The following is a 20,994-nucleotide window of genomic DNA, read 5'->3' on the forward strand; positions in this document are numbered from 1 at the left end:
ATGCATGGAGAGCCAAAATCCAGCTTTAGGCAGGTTTTACACTTGCTCTTCACAGGTGTTATCTCAGCCCACCCTGCATCAAAAAGGGAGCAATCGGCAGGAAGGGTTTCTGCAAGGATTTCTTTTCCTTTGAAGTTTGGAGTGAAAGCCATGCTTTTCCTAAGACCTCTCCCACAAGAGCATCCAGACACAATCTGCCCCAGCCCCAATGCAAAGCAGTGAGATCTTCAAGCTCTGCCAGTGCAGAACAGCCCTTGCTGGACATGACAAAGAGAACATCACCCCAGCTTGGCCAGGTTTCATCCTCTCACTTGAGGAATCTTGATGGTCAGCTGGGTTCCCCAGTGAGGTTATTTACCGAGACTGGGGCTTGGGAAGAGAGAGGCCACCCATAACTAGTTCTTTGGCCCAAGACCCCCTCATGCCTCTTGCCTTCCCAGTTTTCGAAGCATACACAAGCACAGGGCTGCCCCTTTAGGACATCCCTGCAAGGATGGCAGAGCCAGGCCAGCAAGGGACCCCCGGTAGTGCTGGGAACCCTCGTTGCCAGCCATTTGGTTAATTTAATTATTGAATTAAACTATCCACTTTTGCCTTTCCTGTGGTGGCCAGGCAGTACCCTCTTTGCAGCAGTGCATCCCAGCTGGTTCCTCTGTTGGGCCCCAAATCCGGAGGGGACCGTGGAGCTGTGGCACAGTGGGGTGCCCCTCTCCTGCTGGCACCCTTTCCCCCAGGGCCCACCACCAGCACAGCAGTGCCCAGCCCAGGCAGCCTCACTGCTCTGCCTCCACCCCAGCCAAAAGCACCTTCGGGCAGTGAATTTAATTAAGGTTTCTGAAAAGCAGTGTCTGGGAGCCCCTCCTGGATCTGCGGCTCTGAACTTCATTAGGAGCGGTTTGTTGCTAATAATGCCGGCAGCTTCTCTAATTAATAATGGAAGGGCTGTGAGCAGATGCCAAGCCAGGAGAGGGAAGGGATTTGTTTGTTTATTTCACTCCTCTCTTGGTGTTTTTTTTCTGGAGTGTGGAGAGAGGGCTGGGGCTCATTTCCCATCTGAGAAGTGAATGGTGGTGCCTGGGAATGAGTGAGGAAGAGGGTGCACCTGGGAAGCCAAAGAGGGAGATGGAGTGGGGTGGGAGATGGGCCCCCATGGGTGGAACAAAGGAGCACCCCCCAAGCAAGGGGTTCCTACTCCCATGGTGCTCCCTGCCCGCCCAGGACAGAGCCAAAATAGCTGGGCTTGGGCACCCAGGAACAGTTCTGACCCCCAGCCCCCTTGCAGAGCACCACCCCCACAGTATGTCCTTTCCCATGGCACATCCCCATCCCAAGGCATGTCCTCTAGCCCATGGCAGGATGGTGCAGACATGAGAAGATGGTGTTCTCTTTCCCTCATTTCTCTCCTGCTTGCTGTCTCTCCCAGCTGATGTTTGTGGCACAGCTGGCCACAGCAGTACCTCGCTGCAGAGGAAAAGCTCCCAACACAATCCAGTGCACAGGACTCAACATGCTAACACCCCATATTCCTGGGGGCCCTGTGGCCAAACTGTGACTGGAGAGAGTCCCAGAGCAGCCAGGCTTGGCCAGATCCTGCTACCTCCCTCTGGCATGGGACAAGCACCTCAAGCCCCACAGCCAAGCTTTGGGGACACCAGAGAGCCAGCAGGCATCCTTGTCCTGTTGCTTGTCACAGCCTCAGGTCTGGTGCAGGAAACCAGGACCTGTCAGGAGTGGGAGGAGACTGTATAGAAGCCCCCTGCATGTCCCATCTCCCTGTCTAGGCACCCAGGGCATGCCCAAAAGCTCCAGCTTCTCCAAACAGCTTTTGGAGCAACTGTTCCTGCTGTCAGGCAGGGTTTGCACTGGGGAAAAAAATGGTCTTACCTTGCCCTGTCACCTCATCACTCACAAGAACTGAAGCAGTGTTTGGACAGGCCATGGCAGCTTGGCCACAGTGGCCTCAGTGCAGGGTTTGTCCCCTCTGTCCCCTCTGTCCCCTCCATGCCCCACTGCTCACACCTGCCACAGGGAAGCACTGCCTGCAGCCTCATTTAAGGCGGCAGCCATTGCCACAGTGGCTTCCCAAAAAAGTGTGCCTCAGGTTTGTTTTTTTTTTTCCTAGGGGAGGAGTATTTTTAATGCCCTTTCCCATCATTCTCATTTCCTCAGACTTTCTACACTCTGGCCACAAATCGTAACCTGCTGAGGGGCAGCGAGCAGGGCTGTCCCATGCTGGAGATGCTCCAGCTGCAGGAGATGGGGTACCCACTTTGGAAGGGCTGGACAGCAGGGAGCAAAGGAAAAAGCATGGTTAGGTATTAAAAATCTCCAGGAGTGTCCAAGGCCAAGATGATGACCTGGGAGACCCAGCTTGCTGCCCAGGCTGGGGTCATCCCTGTCTGCTTAATGCACAAGCCCCTTCTCTGGCTGTTAAAAATGCTGGGCCCGTGGCACCTCGTATGTCCCATTTGTTTTCTGAACAGGAAAATTATCAGAAGCCTGCAGCAAAAGGGGAAACATAAAGGCAAAGGGGCTCAGGAGTGGAGGGTGGCTGGGCCGTGTGACAGGGAGCATTCCTGGGGGCACAGGGCGGTGTGGCAGCCTGCCCGGCCCCAGCACAGCCAGCCGAACAATACTGTGAGGCGTTGGGAACATGCTCAGCAGTGGGAATCCCAGTCCTTGCCTTAAAAGGAGATTTCAGGGAATGATTTTATTGGAAAATTGTTTTCTGATTATTCAGCTTGTTGAAAGTTTCATTTCATTATTTGCAACATGGTGGGAGGGGGGCTTCAGCTGCACAGGAACAGCAATAGCCAAGGATTTTTCCGTGGGTTTCTAGTCCAGAAAAGCCCATTAAATCATCGTGTTTTGCCTCCTGTGTTTGCAGACCAGAGAATTTCCCCCAGCCCCCCTTCCACTGAGCCCAATAACTTGTGGTTTTGATTCAAGCAGGCGGCCCAGGACGACGTCCTGTCTCAGCTTGGTGACTTCAAGAGAGGAAGAATCTCCCACTGACTTCCCTTGGCTGTTTGTCCTGGTGGCCAAAAATAATGCACCCCTGAGAGCAACACCCCACTGCCAACTTACTTCTGATGCAGCTGCATCCTGCTTGCCTGGAGCATCTTTTGGATGAAGGGAAGATGGCCACACCGCCCCTCAGCTGGTGCAGGTGTGCCCTCTGAGCCGCAAGAATTGATACAGAAAAATAACGGGATACCCCCAGCCTGCCGTTAGCAAGCAGCTCAAGGGTTAATAAACTTCAAACAGATGTGACCAACGTGTAAAGACATGAGAAGTATGTGGTATGGATGTTTATAAGTACATCGACAGAAGGCATTCATAAAAGGTTATAAACTGTGGTAATAAGCAACCCATCAACTTGTTTGGACTCTAAAACTCGATTAACCATTTATTAAAAGGTGCAGTAATCATTTATAAGCCATAAGTGGGACCGAATGTAAAGTATGACTCCTTTTATGTTAATAGATGCCTCAAGAATTTCCTCTCCCTTCCTGACATGTTTTGGGTGGTTAAAGGCTAATCCTGGCCGCCAGGTGCCACAGCCCCTCCTTAGTGGTGTGCATGAGCTGGATCCGCTCCAGGAGTCTCCCACTCTCCTGACACCCATGGAGGGGATACGGGTATCCCCACCACAGGTTTGTCAGGGCCCTGGGATTCTGTTCATGGAGAGTCCTGAGTTTGCTCTGGCCAGGCTCTGGGTAACCTCCAGCAGCAGCCAACCATCCCTTCAGAGACTGGCAGAAGGGAGGGGTGGACAGGGAGGTGTTTGCTGCCAGCAGTGCTGTGGTGATGGGCAACAAGGGAAGCCTGGCAGCTCTGCAGGGAGAGGAGGGCCATCAGATGCAGGAAGAGCTCAGGCACTTCTATCAGGCTTTGCTGGCAGAGCCCAGCATGGGCCCTGCTGCCCACAGGTCCCCACTGGACCCCCAAGGATGATCTGTGGGGGAACCATGGGCACCAAGCACAAGCTGAGCAGAGTGGATCACGGACAGGGAGATTTCAGGGGGGTTAAAACCACATGCCTAGAGACTCTGGAGCCCTGGGGTGCCCAGGGGAAGGAGAGAGCACAGAGAGAGCTGGGAACCCACCCCCTGCATTCCCCATACAGGAGACTGTTCAAGCCCCAGGCTGCCAACGCACCAGGATGAGACAGAAATGCCTCCAACACGAAAGCAGCTTCATCCTTCTGTCAACAGGACCCTCCTTTTTTGTTTGCCATCACACTCCTACCCCCAGACAGGTCATGTTTTCCTTCCTGGTGTCTTAACAAAACCTAAACCCGTAATTGCTCCCATTACACAACCAGGAGTGACAGTTTATTAGCAATGCTTCCTGACCTAATTTATACCAGAGCCCTCCTGCTTTTCCCTTCACTGTGGGCAAAGAGACATTTAGGCTTTCTGAGAGGAAGTTGAACCCCAGCAGCAATGAGTGCATGGGCCACAGCCCTGGAGCAATCCCATGTCCTCATCTGCCTCGGTTTCCCCCAGTTGCACCAAACTGGAGCTCCGTGGCACCACTTGGCTTTGGGGTTTTGGGGGTGCACAGGCCATGTGAGCCTTGGATTCTCTGCCCTTCACAGGAAAGCCCAAGAGCTCCCTGGCAAGGGAGCTTTTTAGAATGTGTGTGGCACTGGGTCATTTGGCTAGAGCCAACCTGAATTGCAGGGAACATGCAGAAAATTAACAGGAAGGTTGAGAATTTGATGTGAAGACTGCAAAGATGACACCTTGTTCTGGGCAGGGACCACAGGGGCCTTCTGGTGGGAGAGTGGCTGAATCAAACTGCAGATGAGAATGGAGGCAGTGGGATTGTATCCTGCTCCCATCCTATCTCACATGATCAGATTTGGGGCTGGCATCTGCCTGCATGCACTGGCAGCACTGAGGAGCTCCATCTTTCCCTCAGGGAAATGCCTCACTATGGTATGGGACACTGTGCCAGAGATTGGTGCACCAGGGAAAGGGCTGGAGCAGAGGGAGGACCGGGCCACTGCTGGCCACAAACTCAAGACAAAGGCTGCCGCTTTCTGCCCTGGGGGTGTGTGTCCCTGCACCCAGGGGATGGTGACACAGCAAAGCAAGAGCTCCGGGGCAGGAGGATTTACATGGCCACTTGAGAGGCTGTAAATCCTGGCCTCACCACTACAACACAGATCAAGTGGGAAATGCCTCAAAAAGTGACTTTTCTACCTGTGCCAAGCCTGGGCTTTGGGTAGTGCCAGCCTGGATGGACTGTGGGAGCAGCCAGAGGGATTCGCTTCTAGCCTCCCCTTTTCCTGATCTGTGGTGAGAGATTCACCACACTGGGGTCTGTTGGCAGCTGCCAGCATCCTTTCCAGATCCCTTTTAAAATGAATGAGTTACTTTTAACTCCATTCAGTACATTTTTCAGAGTGAAGTGGTGAGGCTGCCCTAGAGCTCTCCTGAGGAAAAAGAAATGTTGGGCAAATTCCAGGGATGGTGGCTCCCCCAGATGTTCTCACCAGCCATCGATGCCCTGCTAAAGGCTGCCCACTGGCAGCCTGGCTCTGGCAGCACCTCTCCAAGTGGAAGCAGAAGGTAAAATGAGACCAAGCTGCATTTTTTTCGCCTTGTCCAGCCAGCAAACTTCTACAGCTTTTCTGCCAGGTCCTGTCCCCTGGGTCTCAGGGGAAGGAGCCGCCCCAGGAGGGGGAAGAGCGGAGGAGCCTGTCTGGCCGCCAGTCTCCATCAAGCTCAGAAAAAAAAAAGAATAAGAGAAAATTGTGCTGGATTTTTTTGTTTGGTTGTTTTGGGTTGTTTTTTTTTTTTTTAATATATATGGAGGGTTTGTGGCTTTGACGCAGTTTCCTGAAAATCCTGCCTCATCCTGCCAGGGACTGAGCAAATGCACATCCCAGCCCTCGGCGCTGGGGAAAGAAGGAGGAGAAGCCAGGGAGGGAGAGAAGAAAGCCTTTGCCAAACTGGCCTGACCAGAATGTGACACAAGAGCAGGAAATGAGTCACGCCGGCAGGGCAGCTGCTCCCAGGCATTTGCATAGAAAGAAACCCCACCAAGCAGGGAACTACACCAGCCCTCGTCCAGCTCCCCACGCTCCAGCCCCACAGCTGCCGGACCCACTGCTGCACCCACCAGCACCCACCAGCACCCCGAGCACCCCAGCCAAGGTGGTGAGCCCTGGAGCATCATCCCTGCTCCACAGCTGGCAGGCTGTGCACCCCTGGATTTGGACAGTCAACCTCAGATTGGGCTGTTACACCCCAGATTTGCTTGAACCAAAGCAGAGCTCCCCTCCAACACCCTGACATGCAGTCCCCCGTGGCCAGCCCTCAGTATCCACTTTGGCCCATGCTCTAGCCTTGGGGAGGAGGGAGAAAGCCCAGCATTTTTTCCCCAAGAGGAGCCCCAGTTGTGCACCCATTGCACAAGGGTAAGGCTCTCCCACGGGGCCAACAAGGGCATCACCATCCCTGCACCCATCACACTATTCCAGACCTGCTCCCAGCTTCCAGTGTGGATGTCGCTGGATCCCAGTGCCTGGGGGGCTGGGAACCTGCTTTGTGTGCTGTGGGGACCAGGCTGTCAGAGGACAGGAGGTTTCCCCTGCAGATGCACTGTGTACACACATGTGCATCTTCTCCCAAAAGCTATTGGGCTGTGAGGATGCCACAGCAGGCCAGTTGACACCGTGTGAGGGACAAGTGAGACTCCATGGGATGGCTGGGCACAAGTGGTGCATGTTGGTGGTGTGCCTGGGCTGGGTCAGCAGGTGACCATGGGGTTGTGCCTCTTCCATGGGGCTGTTTCCCTCCTCCTCCTCATCCAGGGGATGGTGATAAGCAGATTTAGTGTTGGAAACCAGGCTGTTGCCATCCTGCAAGTTCCTTACCTCCCTAAAGCCAGCATTAAAACTTAAATTTCAGTGAAAGCTTTCAGCGTGTTAATCACGTGGAGGAGGGTGGAGGGAGCTTTCTCCATCACACTGAGCCGCCTCACCAGGCTGACATGGAAGGGGACAGAAGGGAAGTGAAGGGTTTTTGCTGACTGGTTAATTGAGTTATAAATTACCCAAGAAACATAGCACTTTGTGTTACTTCCAGAGGGCTCAAGGCGTCTGGAGAAGGTGCAGGGCTGGGTGCCAGAGCCTTCAGGAGTGTTCCCAAGAGAGGGTGGTGGCAGACAGGCATGGTGTCACATTAACAGCCAACTGCTCTGTAAATGTCTGCAAACACCCTCCCTCTACCATCAGCTCAGCAGGGTCCCAAGCCCTAAACACCAAAATGAGTTTGGTACCTCAGCTCTGCGGAGCAGCCAAGCTCATCCCAGCTCCCAGGGACATCTCAATGCCAGATGCTAGTGACAAGTGCCTGAAGGTCCTGGCTCTGTAGGGTGTACTTGCAGTCCACTCAGTGCTCATTGAGGGCTCAGCAGAGATGCTGATACTTTACTGGGGAAATAGGAGGCAGGCACTGGTCTTTCCAGAGCAGGACTAAGGGTTGCTGAAGGCAGACCTCTGGCAAAGGCCTGGCAGTAGCTGGGAAAACTGAGGGTTGGGCAAGGCTGAGGGATGTGCACCAGGATTCAGCTACAAACCACTTCTGTGGCCCCTTGGCATGGTCTGGGACCCATGCCAAGATCCTGGTGGAGGGGAGACTGAAGCATGGGCAGGCTTTCTGCAGCTTGCTCCTGCTGGTGCTCATCAGCCACCCAGCACTGTCAGAAGGGGGTCTGGGAGCTGTGCAGGCAGAGGGGGCCCTGTCTGCAGCCTTCCTCCAAGCCACTCCTGCTGGTTGTGGAAGGGCGGCAATGCCCAGCCTGGCTTTGGGGCTTCCCTTGCCAATGGAGTTTCTCTGGCATGGGCAGGGAGATGGCATCATCGAGATGTGGGTATGATTACAGAGTGACTGTCCCAGGACAGAGGGTCTCCCATCCAGGAGCAGGGTGCATCATTCAGCTTCGCTTCCTTTCAGCATCCATCTTCCACTTTTGAGTACTGGTAAACACCAACCAGCTTCCCCAGCACAATCACAGTGGGAGTACAGGGGGCCTGAGAAGCCCCTGCAGAAGAGCCCTGTGCTGAACGGGGTAGGGATGGTGGCTGTCACTGGAGGCTGTCTGGTACTGTGTGAGTCTATAAAGAAGTGAGAGTCATGAATAGTTTAGTGCTGACTTTCTGGGGAGAGGTTTGCCTCCACACGGCCTCCGCCAGTCGACTGTGGTTCTGACACATCTCATGCTGCCCTGCCCAGCTCCCACCAGTCCTGGCTGCCGGATGGCTTGTAAAATCCTGGAGGAGAGGTACAGCCCATGGGCTTTGAGGCCTGGCAGAGGAATTACATGGCAAACTGCTCCCTTTTCAGGAATCAGCACTCAAGCCCCAGGAGTGGGTGTGCAGGAATGGAGGGGGGCAGATGAGGGGTGATACAGGGTGAGCCCCAGTCCTGCAGCAGAAGTCATCACTGTCTCCTTACCAGCGTCTCTTGGCAGGACCTGCCTATGCACAGGACTTTCCTGTAGAACAGTGCAGAAAGACCTGGATAATCCCCATACTGGGAGTGGTGTGGAATGCTTATCCCTCTAGCAGCTGCCCCGGGCGGTCGGAAGCGCTGGGGATATAGGGTGCTATAGCAGACACTACTGAGTGGTGTCTCCGGACGTTTTGGTCGGCAGTTCTGAGGCCGCAGATGGGGAATTCCTGCTAAATCCCTCCCAGAGGCAAATTGCCATCAGAGAGCGTCACCCAAGGGTCAGGTTTGGGCCAGATCCTGAAGCTGCTGACTGAGCCTTTGCCCTCTTGTCGCTCCACCACAAACCTGACTGTGGACCCTGAGCATTTTTTGATGTAAATACTTTGTTTTGAGCCATTGACACTCTTGCCAGTGGGAAATGGATTTACACCAGCAATGTGCTTTATTCCCAGCGGCTTGGCACATATGGCAGGGGTTAGATATAGTGTCCCACGAAACAGCTGCGGAAACATTTGGTGGGAGAGCTGTTAACAGACACACCTTTGTGCCCTGAGCTCTGGCAGAAGGTGCTGGGGCTGCTGGTTTGGGAAAGACCCCAGGGGACAAACAGCTGTTGCTCTGCACAGGGAGGAAACACACCTAAATGGTCCTGTGCAAAGTAACAGCCCATCTAAGAAGCCAACCAAGAGGGCATAGGAGGCTCTTGAGGGCACTTATCCCAGAATACTCTGAGCTGTAAGGGACCCACAAGGATCACTGAATCCAACTCTTGGCCTGCACAAGATGTCTTCAAGAATTAAACATCCTCAGTGTGCCTGTGTTTTCCAAATGCTTCTTGAACTCAGGCAGGCTTGGTGGTATGACCACTTCATCGGGGAGCCTGTCCCAGTGCCCAACCAGAACCTTTTTCTAATATCCAACCTCCATCTCCCCTGACACAACTTCAGGCCGTTTCCTTGGGTCCCATCCCTGACAGCCAGAGAGAAGAGACCAGCGCTCCCCTGTTCCCCTCTCGAGGAAGTTGTGTTCAGCGATGACGATGATGCCCAGCACCAGCTGTGACCCAGATGTGCACTGGTTCCGGGACAAACAGCCTTTTTACGGACTGGCACCGTGAGCAGCGCTGGCCGGGTAGGGATGCTGGCGGCCAGGCAGGGTGGCCCTACGGCCGATGCAGTGTCCGGACGGGACATGCCAAGCTCAGCCTGCCGAAGGCAGCGGCGGAGGCGGGCGCCGGGCCCCCCGGCTGTCCGTGTCCCCTTTACGGCGGCGCGGGGCGGGGCGGGCCGGGGGCGGTGCGCGGTGACGCGCGGGGCGGGCCGGCGGGCGGGGCGGAGCCGCTCCCGCCGCAGCGCAGCGGCAGCTCCGAGGCGGCGGCGGCGGCGGCAGCGCCCGGCGAGACCCAGCGGCACCGGCGTCTCCGCTCCGCCTCCTCACCCCGGCCGGCTCCCGAGCGGGGCGGGGCGCGCCCGTCCGCACCCCTTTCCCCGGTTGACCGAGCCCCGCGGCCGCCGCCCCCATGGCCGCCCCGCCCGCCCCCCGCCGCCGCCCCGGCCCCCCGCGCCGGGGCTGAGCCCGAGGCGCCGCCCCCCCTTCCCCTCCCCGCTGCGGGGATCCGCGCCCCCACCCGCCTCGCTCCTCGTTCCCCCCCACCCCGGCCGCGGCCGCCTCCCCGGGGGCGGCGGGAGGAAGCCGGGGCGTGGGGCTCCGGCGCCCAGGGCGACCCCAAGATGGCTGGAGGCGGCGGGGGCGGGCGCGGGGGGCTGTGCTGAGCGGCCCCGCCGGGACGGGACGGCTCGGCTCGGGCTCGCCTGGCCCCGCAGCCCCTCCGCAGAGCCTCGCTGGGCAGGCGGAGGAGGTGGCTCCCGGGAGCGGGGTTGTTCTGGTGACTTTATAATTTCTTTTTTTTAAATACCCTTTTTTTTTTCCCTTTTTTTTTTTCTTTTTTTTTTTTTTTCTTTTTTTTTTCTTTTTTTTTTTTTTATTTTATTTTTAACGCGCTCCCGGTCTCCGTTCTCATTCGGGCAGCTCAAGATGGCTGAGAGCTGACTCGGCTCTCCCGGAACCGCTCTCTCCGGCCGGCTCCTCCCGGCTGCCCGCCGCCGCCTCGCCCCTTCCCGGCGGGGCCGCGCCGGGGAAGCAGCGCTCCGCCGCCGGCTCGGGCACCGTCCGTGCGCCCCACAGCATTGTTACCGTCGGGGGCTTGCGACCCCCGGGCCGGCCATGAGAGCGGGCTAGGACGGACTCCCCGGGCGCCTTTTTCCCCCCAGCCCTGGTGGGAAGTGGGAGCAGGTTGATTTGGGGTCCGCGGGGCTCAGAACCCCCTGTGCCAAAGCCCGTCCCCTCTCCCATCCCTCTCCGGGAGCGTTGGAGGAGCTGGGCGGGCTGTGCTGGGCTGAGGTTTGCTCTGAATGACCGAGCTCTCCCATTCAAGACCTCGCAATCTCGAAGCAGGCGAGAGGGCTTTTTTTTCTTCTCTTTTTTTTTTTTTTTTTTTTTTTTCCTCCCTGTCTTGTCTTTTTTCCCGTCTTCCTTCTTTTTCCCTGCTGGTCCTCCGATTTAGAAGCAAATCTCGGGGGCCGCAGAGAGAATTCGTTTTTCTGCCATCGTCATCGTCGCTATTATTATTAATTTTTTTAATCTTCCTCTTTTTCCCGTTTTGGATCTTAACCCTTTGATCTGTTTCCTTTAAAAGACTCTGATTCCCAACTCCCATCAGGGGGAGAGGGAGGAGAAATACAGGGAAGGAAAAAAAAAAAGCCCGAGCGAGTCGCTGCCCTCAGCTGTTGGCCAGGTTTGGTGGGGGACAAAAGTCCCTTTAAAATATTGAATGTCAGTTGCAAACCTAAGAAAAGAAAAATCTGATCCGGAGCGCTAAATTTAGGAGCTTTATATGGAACTTGGACTCTGCTGCTGGATTTTGTATGGATTTTTTTCAACCTTTGGTAAGTTTCACTTCACCTTCTGGGGTAAAAAGGAGCAAATGGCTTTTAGGGGTGGTTAGGACTTTGGGCTGTAAGTCCAACAGGATCGTGTTGGGGTTTTTTTAACCATTTGTGTTGTTTTTTTAACAAAGCGATGGGGACGTTGCGTTTTCTTGCCGGATATTCCTAGAGTGCTGCTCTGTGGTTTATTTTATCCCCGATTTTAAAATCTGCTGCGGTTTATTATTTATGGCGCGTGCTGCGGGGAGGGGGGAGCCTGTCCGTTCACCCTCAGCCTTCCCCTTTCAGGGAGGACAGACCCCGGCATCCGCCCCTAGACCGCACTGAGCGACCGAAGCGGCTGGGGGGAAGCGTCGACAGAGCTGCCGGCAGAGATGGCCGAGAATTGGAAGAACTGCTTCGAAGAGGAGCTCATCTGCCCCATTTGCCTTCACGTCTTTGTGGAGCCGGTCCAGCTGCCCTGCAAGCACAACTTCTGCCGGGGCTGCATCGGGGAAGCGTGGGCCAAGGAGTCGGGCTTGGTGCGGTGCCCGGAGTGCAACCAGGCCTACAACCAGAAGCCCAACCTGGAGAAGAACCTGAAGCTCACCAACATCGTGGAGAAGTTCAACTCCCTCAACCTGGAGAAGCCCCCCTCAGTCCTGCACTGCGTCTTCTGCCGCCGGGGCCCGCCGCTGCCTGCACAGAAGATCTGTTTGAGGTGCGAGGCTCCGTGCTGCCAGTCCCACGTCCAGACCCACCTGCAGCAGCCCTCCACGGCGCGGGGGCATCTCCTGGTGGAGGCGGAGGACGTGCGGGCCTGGAGCTGCCCCCAGCACAACGCCTACCGCCTGTACCACTGCGAGGCCGAGCAGGTGGCCGTCTGCCAGTTCTGCTGCTACTACAGCGGGGCCCACCAGGGACACTCGGTCTGCGACGTGGAGATCCGCCGCAATGAGATCCGGGTGAGTCCAACCAACCTGGACACCCGGGTTTGCCCAGGCTGGGGACCGCCCAGCCACCCTCTTCCCTGCCGTGTCTGTTCCCCCGTGTTTGTATAGGACGTACACAAAATCCGTCCCGGTGCTGGTGCTCCTTCCGCCCGGGGTCCCCCCGTGGCAGACATGTTGGGTGGCCTCCCAGCCAAGCAGTGACGGGGAGCCCGTGGGTGCCGGGGGCTCCCCAGGGAAGGTGTCCGTGCTGGGAGGCCTTTGTAGCTGTCGGGCTGTGGGACCCACGGCGCCTTGGGTGTGCACTCTGCAGGGAAGGGTTGAGGTCTTGGGCCGGGGCCGTTTGGAGGGCTGTCTGCCAGGTTTGTGGTGGGCTATGCAGCTGTTTGGAGGAAAGCAGAAGAGCTGCCTGCCTCTGAGGTCGAGTCACCCCAAAATTGGGCTTCCTGGGAGGACAAAGCGACTGCAGGAGCGGACCCTGTCCATTGTAAGGCCTGTGAATGTCAAACTGCCTGCTCTTCCCACTGCCTCCCACTGGGGCCGGTGGGCCATCCTCTTCCCCCCAGCAATGGAAGAGCTTCGTGTCAGAGACCCATGACGTGTCAGAGACCCGTGACGTCTCACTGGTGGGGATTCAATCTTGGGGTTTGGCCAAATAATGTGACTTTTATTAGAGGGCACAGGGCTGCTCCTCTCCCTAGAGCAGCTTGGGCTGTTGTGCTGGATTCGAGGGAAAGCGGGTCTGTATTTTGCCCTTGGCCAGGCCATCTGGCAGGAGCTTTCACCCCTGGCTCCCCACCCTCCACTTCCTGGCGGCATTTACCAGCCCTGCGGCCAGCCCTGCCGTGACCCTTCTACCACCTTCCCCATTTTCAGGGCTGCCCCTCCGCTCCCCCTCCAACCCTTTGAAAGAGGCTCGGCGCTTGTCTGCCGAATAAATATTTAACAATGAATTGAATGGTGATTACTGTAAAATGGGGATGATTTCCTGTGTATTTTAATGTTGCCAAAATGAGTCACCATTTAGCAATAAAAAAAAAAAAAGAAGTCATAAATAAAAATTGCAGTATAATTACTTTCCAATTGGATGGCCAGGCCTGGGAGTGGGGTGGGGGTGGGGGGGTGCAGCTCTGTGTAGAGAGAAGCCAGCCTGAGCTCACAGGAAGGTTATTTTCCTCTCCAGGCTTTTTGGGGGAAAACCAGGGACCTCCATGGAGGTGCCAGCAGCTCCGCCACACACGCTGGAAGGGGAAAGACCCAGTCAGTCTTTTGGAGAAGCGCTTTTCTGCTTCTATTTATAGGGAGTCATTTTGGTTTCCCTCTGCCAGGGTGGAGAGCCACCTCAGGAGGGCTGTGCAGGGCTGGGATGGGGCTCACATGTGCATCTCCCAGGAGCCTTCGCCAGGGACCAAAACTATTTTTCCAGGTCCTTTTCCAGGACACTTTGATCTCATTTATTCCCACTCTTGCTGCGTGGTTTTTTTGTTGTTGCTGCCGTTGTTATGGCTGGATGTTCGCCGCTTCTTGCGGATGCATGCTGCTAATGACCTGGCAGAAATCTGCCACCGGCTAGGCTGGATTTTGGCCCTGGCTTGAAATTTTAGGATATGTGGCTAGACACCAAAAGCGTTAGACGGCTGTATCATAGAGCCACAGAATTATTTTGTGACCTTGGCCAAATCCCTCGGTACCTCCATCGCCGCGTTATTTTAATTTCCTTTCTCTGTGATGATAAGCTTGTCTCTTCCTGCTGGGTGCGTGGCTCGGTTGGGTGCACGGAGTCTGGGTCAATGAAGGACAGCACCAAGCTGGGGGCCGGTGTGCCCAAAGGATCCCCCCTATAGTTGAAGCAGTTCTTCCATGAAGTGGCTGGGGTAGGGGTGAGGCCCTGGGAAAAGCAGCCAGCAGGTTGCCAGCCCTTGCTCCATGGCCATGGCTGGGTCGCCGGCTGAAAGCAGCCTGTCGCCAGCCAGCAAGGAAGGTGGCCTCGTCGGCTCCCGAATTAGGGTGCATGAGCTCAGCTGGTGACGACTTCCCGCCTGCGGGAGCCGGGCCCGGGATTCCTGGCTGCTTGCTCACCCTGCAGCGGCGGTGAGCCGCTCTTGGAGCATCCCGGGAAAGATGGACTGGGACTGGGGGGCAGATGAGTAACGCCGGGCTCGGGAGGTCCGGGGCAGGCCCCATTGTGAGAGGTTTGTTCCATATGTGGTTTGTGTTCAGAAGGCCGTTAATTGAGAAATGAGTCAAAGTTGGGAGGATCGGAGCCCTGACCTTGATGCAGGGCACTCGCAAGTGTGGGGGTTGCAACATCGACTCCTGTGGAGGGGGTGGCCCCCATGGCCCGGAGGAGGGACAGGAGCCTGCAAACACGCTCCCCATAAACTCTGCCTCTTTAGCATTTGTTTCTCTGGCTGTGCTGCCAACCCGCCTCGAAGGGCACCTTACCCCTGGTCACAGACCAGTTTGAAGGCGAAAAGGGGATCAAAACTCCTTGGGGACAGCACCAGCACTTTGTCAGCTGAGCTGGCAGTTGGGGCTCTGGCTGGGTGAAGGAGGCTGGAGGTGGGTGTCTGCCAGAGGAAAGGGGGTGCCTGTGCACGGTTTGCCTGAAGAGGAACATGTGCCTGGTGGGTTTGGGGGAAGGACCCTACTCAGCGTTAGGTGCTGCACAAACCCACATAGCCCTGGCTCGGAATTAGTTGAACTCCACGGTACAACTGTAATACAAACAGTAAATAAAATATGTGGTTAATCTTTCTTTCGTGGGCGTATAAAGCGCTTACCTCCCCTTCCCCCCGTGAGATGTTTTCTCCTTTGTTTCCTGTTTTTGTAGCGCTTAAAGAGGAGAGGGGGGGAAGAAAAGCCAACAAGGCACCCTCTTTTCTTTTTTTCTTTTTTTTTTCTTTTTTTTCTGCTTTTTTTTTTTATTTTGTTTGTGTCAAGGTCTCAAAATGAAACATGTTTTCTTCCATGTTTGCCTTTGCTGCTCCTTGTGTCTCCCACCTGCATGGGGGAACCTGCTTCTAAGGCTGAAAAAGAAAGTTGCTCCAGTGAGAGGTTGATGTGTTGCTTTTTATTTTTTCTCCATCCAAAAAGGGGAAACTACATTGGTGGGATTGGAGTATAGGTAAGAAATCGGCAATCAGAGAAAGAGACTCACGTGCAGGGTATTACTGTGGTTGCCCGGTCTTTGTGTGGGACATGGTTGATTGAGGCCAGGTACATCTGAGCTTGCTCAGAAGTTTCCCAGCAGCCTGTCCTCAGCTAGAGGTGCCACCAGTGGAAAAGGGCTTGGGTAGAGAGGCTCTGCTTCTGTTTTGTTTAGGGAGAAGGAAACAGATTTTTTCCTGTAACCTAACTTCCTAGAAATCCCTTCACATTATCAAGATCTCTGGTGGCTTTGAACATTAAGTGGGAGAAAATGCATTGTGGTGCTGAGACCTGGAGGAAAACATTGTGAATCCTCCTGCAGGTGTGTGGGAACAGCATCCAACACTGTCCATGGAGCAGTGTATGTTCAGCAAATCCAGGGGACAGGGACTGGGCCGTTGAGTCCAACTGCAGCTCAGTGGGTTTGGGCTTTCTTTCTTGGCAGCACCCCACATAAGACCAACTCACGTACTTTCTGTATTATGAGACTGAGGAAAGGTGAGTGCTTGGTAGTAGCATAGGGAGAGATGGATCTCAAGTCTGTACCAGAAACTCTGGTTCTTTGCCAGTTTTGGCCACCACCAACTCCCATGTGGCATCCCCATGCTGCCATTCTCTGCCAGGGATGTTTTGCTGGGACCAAGGGAGTCCCACCAGTGGGGAAGCTTGGTATCAGCTTCGCTGCCAGGCTTCTGGCATGAGCTGCTCTAGGTTGTTTTACTCTGAAACAGGTTTGGTAACTTGTCATGGACTGGATTTTTACAGGCTTACTTATTTTCCAGATGACTTGTTTATGAGGAGCACTGCACGCAGCTCACTGCAGGCATTGTGAGTGCAAGTGCCCAAGTGCTTGAGTGCTAATTTAGCTCTCGTGGCTGTAGGTGGTGTGGCTGGTGCCTGGCAGGCGTTTGCTGTGCCACTCTTTGAGCATACCTGATCCCCAGACAACTTTGCAGCAGATTTTACAAAGCAGGAGTTGTGCAGCTTCTCCCTGCACCCTCCATCTGAACTTCCACCAGCACCCCAGAACTGAACTGCCAGCCCAGCCCAAGGGTTAGGTCAGCCTAAACCAGGTCTGTCTATCCCTGGCTTTGCTTATGCCCTAATTCCTGCCCAGGGGCCTCAGGAATATGGCACTGTGCTCCTAAATGTGGCTGATCATTGTGCCCTGGGATGCTGTCAGTTGGTCAAGCTGCCATGATGAGCACTGACTTCATGGGCCTTGGGCAGTGGCAGAAATCCCAGCACCACCTAGCCTGTCTCCCTAGCTCCATGCCACTCACCACATCGATCTGTCAGGCTTTGCTGCTCTGTGTTGTCAGGGACAGCAGATTTCAGTTCAAGCCGTAGCAGCCTGAGCTGCCCTAGAGAAGTCTGGGGGGGCTGAGCCATCCTGCTACAAACCCCTCTGGGTTTGCTGGCCAAGCAGCAGTGGGTATCTTGGCAGTCCCAGATCTTTGGCTGAACTGGAGCAGTCTCCTGCCTCCGCAGGGTTTGGATTAAGGGCTTTGCCCCGCTGCTTTCCTGCTAAGCTTGAGCATTTTCTGTGCCCCTAGCCCATCAGGTTGCCAGCGGTTGGTTGCTCCAGACCTGCAGCTGCAAGTCTTTTGTGTAGAGTCAATCCGAGAAGTGACAGCAGAGATGGAGGATGCTGGGAGGCAGCCTGGTGGTTGGGTGGGAGAGAGGAGACTTGTGTGGAGGGGACAGCCTTGGTAAAGGAATAGGACAGGGGCTGCTGTGGAGAATGCTCTCTTCCCATAGGGGACAATGCAGTGTGGATGGGAGCTGTCAGAGAGTGAGGTGGAAAGAGAGATAAGGAAAAGTTCAACCGAGGACCTTGAGCTGCTTTGCAAGCAGTAAGCAACAAAATGTAGCCCAGGCTTACACCCCTGCTCACCAGACTGCCCTGGCCTACCTAGAGCTTCCCACCTTGAAGCCCTCCCTCAGCAGTGACTTCAAATGAGCCCCTGAGACAGAGGTGTTGTGGTCTGGTCTCTGAACTAGGAAGTCTAAGCCTAGCTTTGTCTGGTGATGAGGGCATAATGAACCCAGACCCTTGTTTAATCTAAATCTATCGTGTGATACTTATGTGAGCCTCATGTGTCTGCTGGCATGGAGGTGATCAGCATGCCGTTCTCCTCAAACCCATGAGCAAGATGGAGAGGGAGAAGTAGGGGAGACATGAACTGCAGTGGGACACCATGGACTTCTCTCCACCCTTCAGCCTTGTGCCTGACACGTGGAAGACTGGGTGAGTCCTTCAAGGAATGCGAAGTCCCAGGACTGTCCTTCCCTTCTTTTCCCCTCCCCTTGGCCCAGCGAAACACTGTTCTCAAGGTCTCCCACATGCTCATCCAGGCCTGGTCCTACCAGAGGGGCATCCACGGCCTCTCTGCTGCTTTGGTCTTTGCCTTTGGAGCCAAGGAATTGCCTCTGTCCCCATCTGAGCGGGAGGAGCAGAAGAGGGGCTGGCGAAGGGGGTGGGAGGAGAAGGCAGATTTCCATGTCTCACAAAGGGCACAAGCGATCAGATTCGTGCAACTGCCCAAGAATAAAGAGGCTCTTACAGTGCTGGCTGCCCTGACCTCTCTCCTCTCTGCTCCAGAGGACAGCGTGTGACCACACAGGGATTTCTTAGCTGTACTTGGGAGGCGGGCAGCGGGTTTTCTATACCCAGATCTGTCTGCAGCTTGCCTTGCAGCATATTGCCCTATTTTTTGCTCATTACCTATCTGTTTACTGGAAATCTTGGTACATGGTGATAATTTCTTCTTTTCTTCTCTTTAATTTCATGTAATTGTTTGGGGTTTTTTTTTTCAATCTGACACTGAAATGGGGCTGAGAGCAGCAGTGCTTCCAGAGCAGGGACAAAAGTAACCAGGAAACACAGGGCAAGAGAGGAGGGATCGACACCGAAACAATGAAATAGCCAAGCAAGGAAAGACTGAATGCTCAATAGCACAAGCCTTTGCAGAAATGCCTGGCTAGTGCAGCATTTTATAATCAGCTTCTGTGCAGGGCTGGCCTGCAACAGTAGTGTGATGGGGGAGGAATGCTTTGAATTAGCTGGATGCCAGAATTAATTCTGTCAGAATTCAAATGTACATGTATGTACGGATTTATAAATAAACACTTGGAGCAGGATTCTGCTTTGCCACGCAGGCTCCAGGGCAGAATCTGGTCTGGCCTGGCTTTTTTGCTTTTAAAAGAAATAAAATGCTGTGGATCTGGGCTAGGTTCTGGTGACTTTGTCAACTTCTTGCATTTATCAACAGCCTGTAGGCTGAGGAGATACTGGTTGGGTTGAAGTAAGGGGGATGGCACAGAAGACTCAGAGCTGCTGAGCTTGCTTGCAGTGATAGCCAAATTTCTGCAATGAACCTCTGTTTGCTGGAAGAGAAGGTGAGGCAGATGCAGGGGAATTGCTGGGGAGATGTGAAATGTGCCAGGGATGTCCTGCCCTTCCCTTTCTTCCACGGATGGACAGAGGCAGCTACCCCTCCTTTTCCTGGGAGGGCTATACCCAGCATACTTGGGAATGGGAGGAAGAGATGTCTGGTCCCAAATATGGAGGGAGAGATGGTTATTCACAGGGATGAGACTCTGGATGCACGCAAAAGTTTTTACATATGTCCCCCAGATGAACTCAGGGAAGAGGTTCCCGGTCCCAGATCCTTTCTGATAAGGACAGCTTCAGCCTGTTCTCACCAGAGCATTGTGGTTGTCCCTCTTCTGTCTTATGATTCTCTTGTGATGGTAACATGAGCAGAAGTTCCCAGCTCAGCGCAGTGCCCTGCACTCTGCAGCGGTGCCGTTGCACACCAAATCATCTTTTTGCTGGGATGATGTACCAGAATTGTTAAAAAAAAAAAAAAAAGACAAATTAATTTAATTTATCTGTTTCTTCTCTTCCCCCTACCTGTCCTTTTTCAATTTCTTGCTGTGTAGATGCTTTGACTGGGGAGACTGTCTCTGGAGTGGGCTGGGAAGAGCTGAGCTGTGGATGGCTCCAGATGAGGCAGTTGGCAGGGAGTGATGTTCCGGATGGCTGTGTCTCTCTGAAATATGAGTAAACATTGTCAGAGCAGCCGACTGTGTGATCTGGGGCTTCGGGAGGGCTGATCTGCCTTTTCTTCCCTCCACCCATCTCTCCCTGTTAAGGATCCCCTATTTGCTTGGCATCACCCAGTTCTCTTCTCCCTGCCTGGGCGACCTGGAAGCTTCATCCTAGAGCTGTAGCTTTGGAGAAAGGGAAGGAAAATCCCACATGTCCTAATGGAGGCAGTGTTTTCCCTTGCCATATGACAGCTTAATCTAAACCCTCATTTGAGCCAGTTATTGTGTGGCTTTAAAACCCTGTCCCCTGGAAACGAGTCTCCCACCCCCTTCCCTCCCAGTCAATCCTGGTCGGAGGAGCCGAGCTCCGGGGTTTGGTGCTGGGCCACACGCAGACAGATCGATCACACTGGGGGGTGGGTTGGTATTTCTGTGGCAATGGCTTTTATTGCTGGTTGCGGTTGTTGGGTTGTTGGTGAGTCGGGGGGGTTGGCGTGCACTGTAATGGGCTTGTGCGTGTGGCAAGGGGAGAGAGAGGGTAATGTGATTGCATCCTTCTGCTCATTAGCCTCTTGCTAGAAGGGGGGGCCGCATCCCTCTCCCCATCTGAATCCTTGTGGAGCTGCTGCCTCTGCGGTGGGAGCAGGTTTTCCCTGCAGGTGAACTCCTCTGCGCTCAGACAAAGGGCTGGGGGTGCCGGTGCCTCCCTTTGTTCTTTTCCTGTCCTGGTGCACCCGCCTCTGACGGCAAAAAGCCCCTTGAAGCGTGCCTCTCAAATGGATGGAGCGGAATAAATGTGCTGCGAGATCTCTGTCCCCCTCACAGACCCTTTGGGGACAGTGCGGGGGGGTGCTGCGCTCCCCCTTCCCTCTGGTATTGTGCTAGCCCCTTAGTGATGGGGGTGGCCAGATCCAGGAGGGAATTACTGCAGCTCTCCTGCCACAGCTGCACTGTTGTGGCTGAGGCCTGCGAGCTCTGTTTTGGTCAGGGGTAGTTTGGTTGTAGGGGGTGGGGATGGAGCCTGCCCTCATCAAGGGAATGGGAGCACATCTGGGGGCTGTTTTTCTGCCTCTGCCTGCTGGCATGCAGCACAACAGGGCATCTGGGCAGGGAGCTGGAAATAGTGCCTGGTGTGAAGGGCACTCCTTTCCAAACGCACTTCCCAAACATGTAAGCCTAGCAGGTAAAACCAAGGCCTGTCCTTCAGCTAAGGAATTTGTAGCTTTCTACTTAGAACAGGGGAGAAAAAGATCATTTTAATCTCTGCAACAACCTAAAGTCTGGATGGGGAAGTCAGCCTATTACCCTAAATTAGAGGTAAGTAGAGGTGGGGAGACCTGCTAGGAGTCAGGAAGTCCATGGCAGTGTGGGGAAGCTGTAGCTTTCTTTGCTGATGGTGGTACCTTGCAGAATATGGACCCTGCTAGCTTCCCCCATCCAGGC

The 20,994-nt window shown here is 54.7% G+C and overlaps 1 protein-coding gene across 1 annotated transcript in view; it reads left to right on the plus strand.

The window, feature by feature from the left end:
- Positions 1 to 10,183: 10,183 nt before the first annotated feature.
- Positions 10,184 to 20,994, plus strand: part of TRIM8 (tripartite motif containing 8) — a 30,333-nt gene continuing 19,522 nt past the window's right edge. The window contains exons 1-2 of the mRNA XM_058841587.1: positions 10,184 to 11,416; positions 11,705 to 12,360. Coding sequence (XP_058697570.1) covers positions 11,791 to 12,360 — 570 coding nt within the window. The 5' untranslated portion in view covers positions 10,184 to 11,416; positions 11,705 to 11,790. The remainder of the gene's footprint in view (positions 11,417 to 11,704; positions 12,361 to 20,994) is intronic.

This window comes from Poecile atricapillus, chromosome 6 (assembly GCF_030490865.1).
Source record: "Poecile atricapillus isolate bPoeAtr1 chromosome 6, bPoeAtr1.hap1, whole genome shotgun sequence".
Classification (NCBI taxonomy): Eukaryota; Metazoa; Chordata; class Aves; order Passeriformes; family Paridae; genus Poecile; species Poecile atricapillus.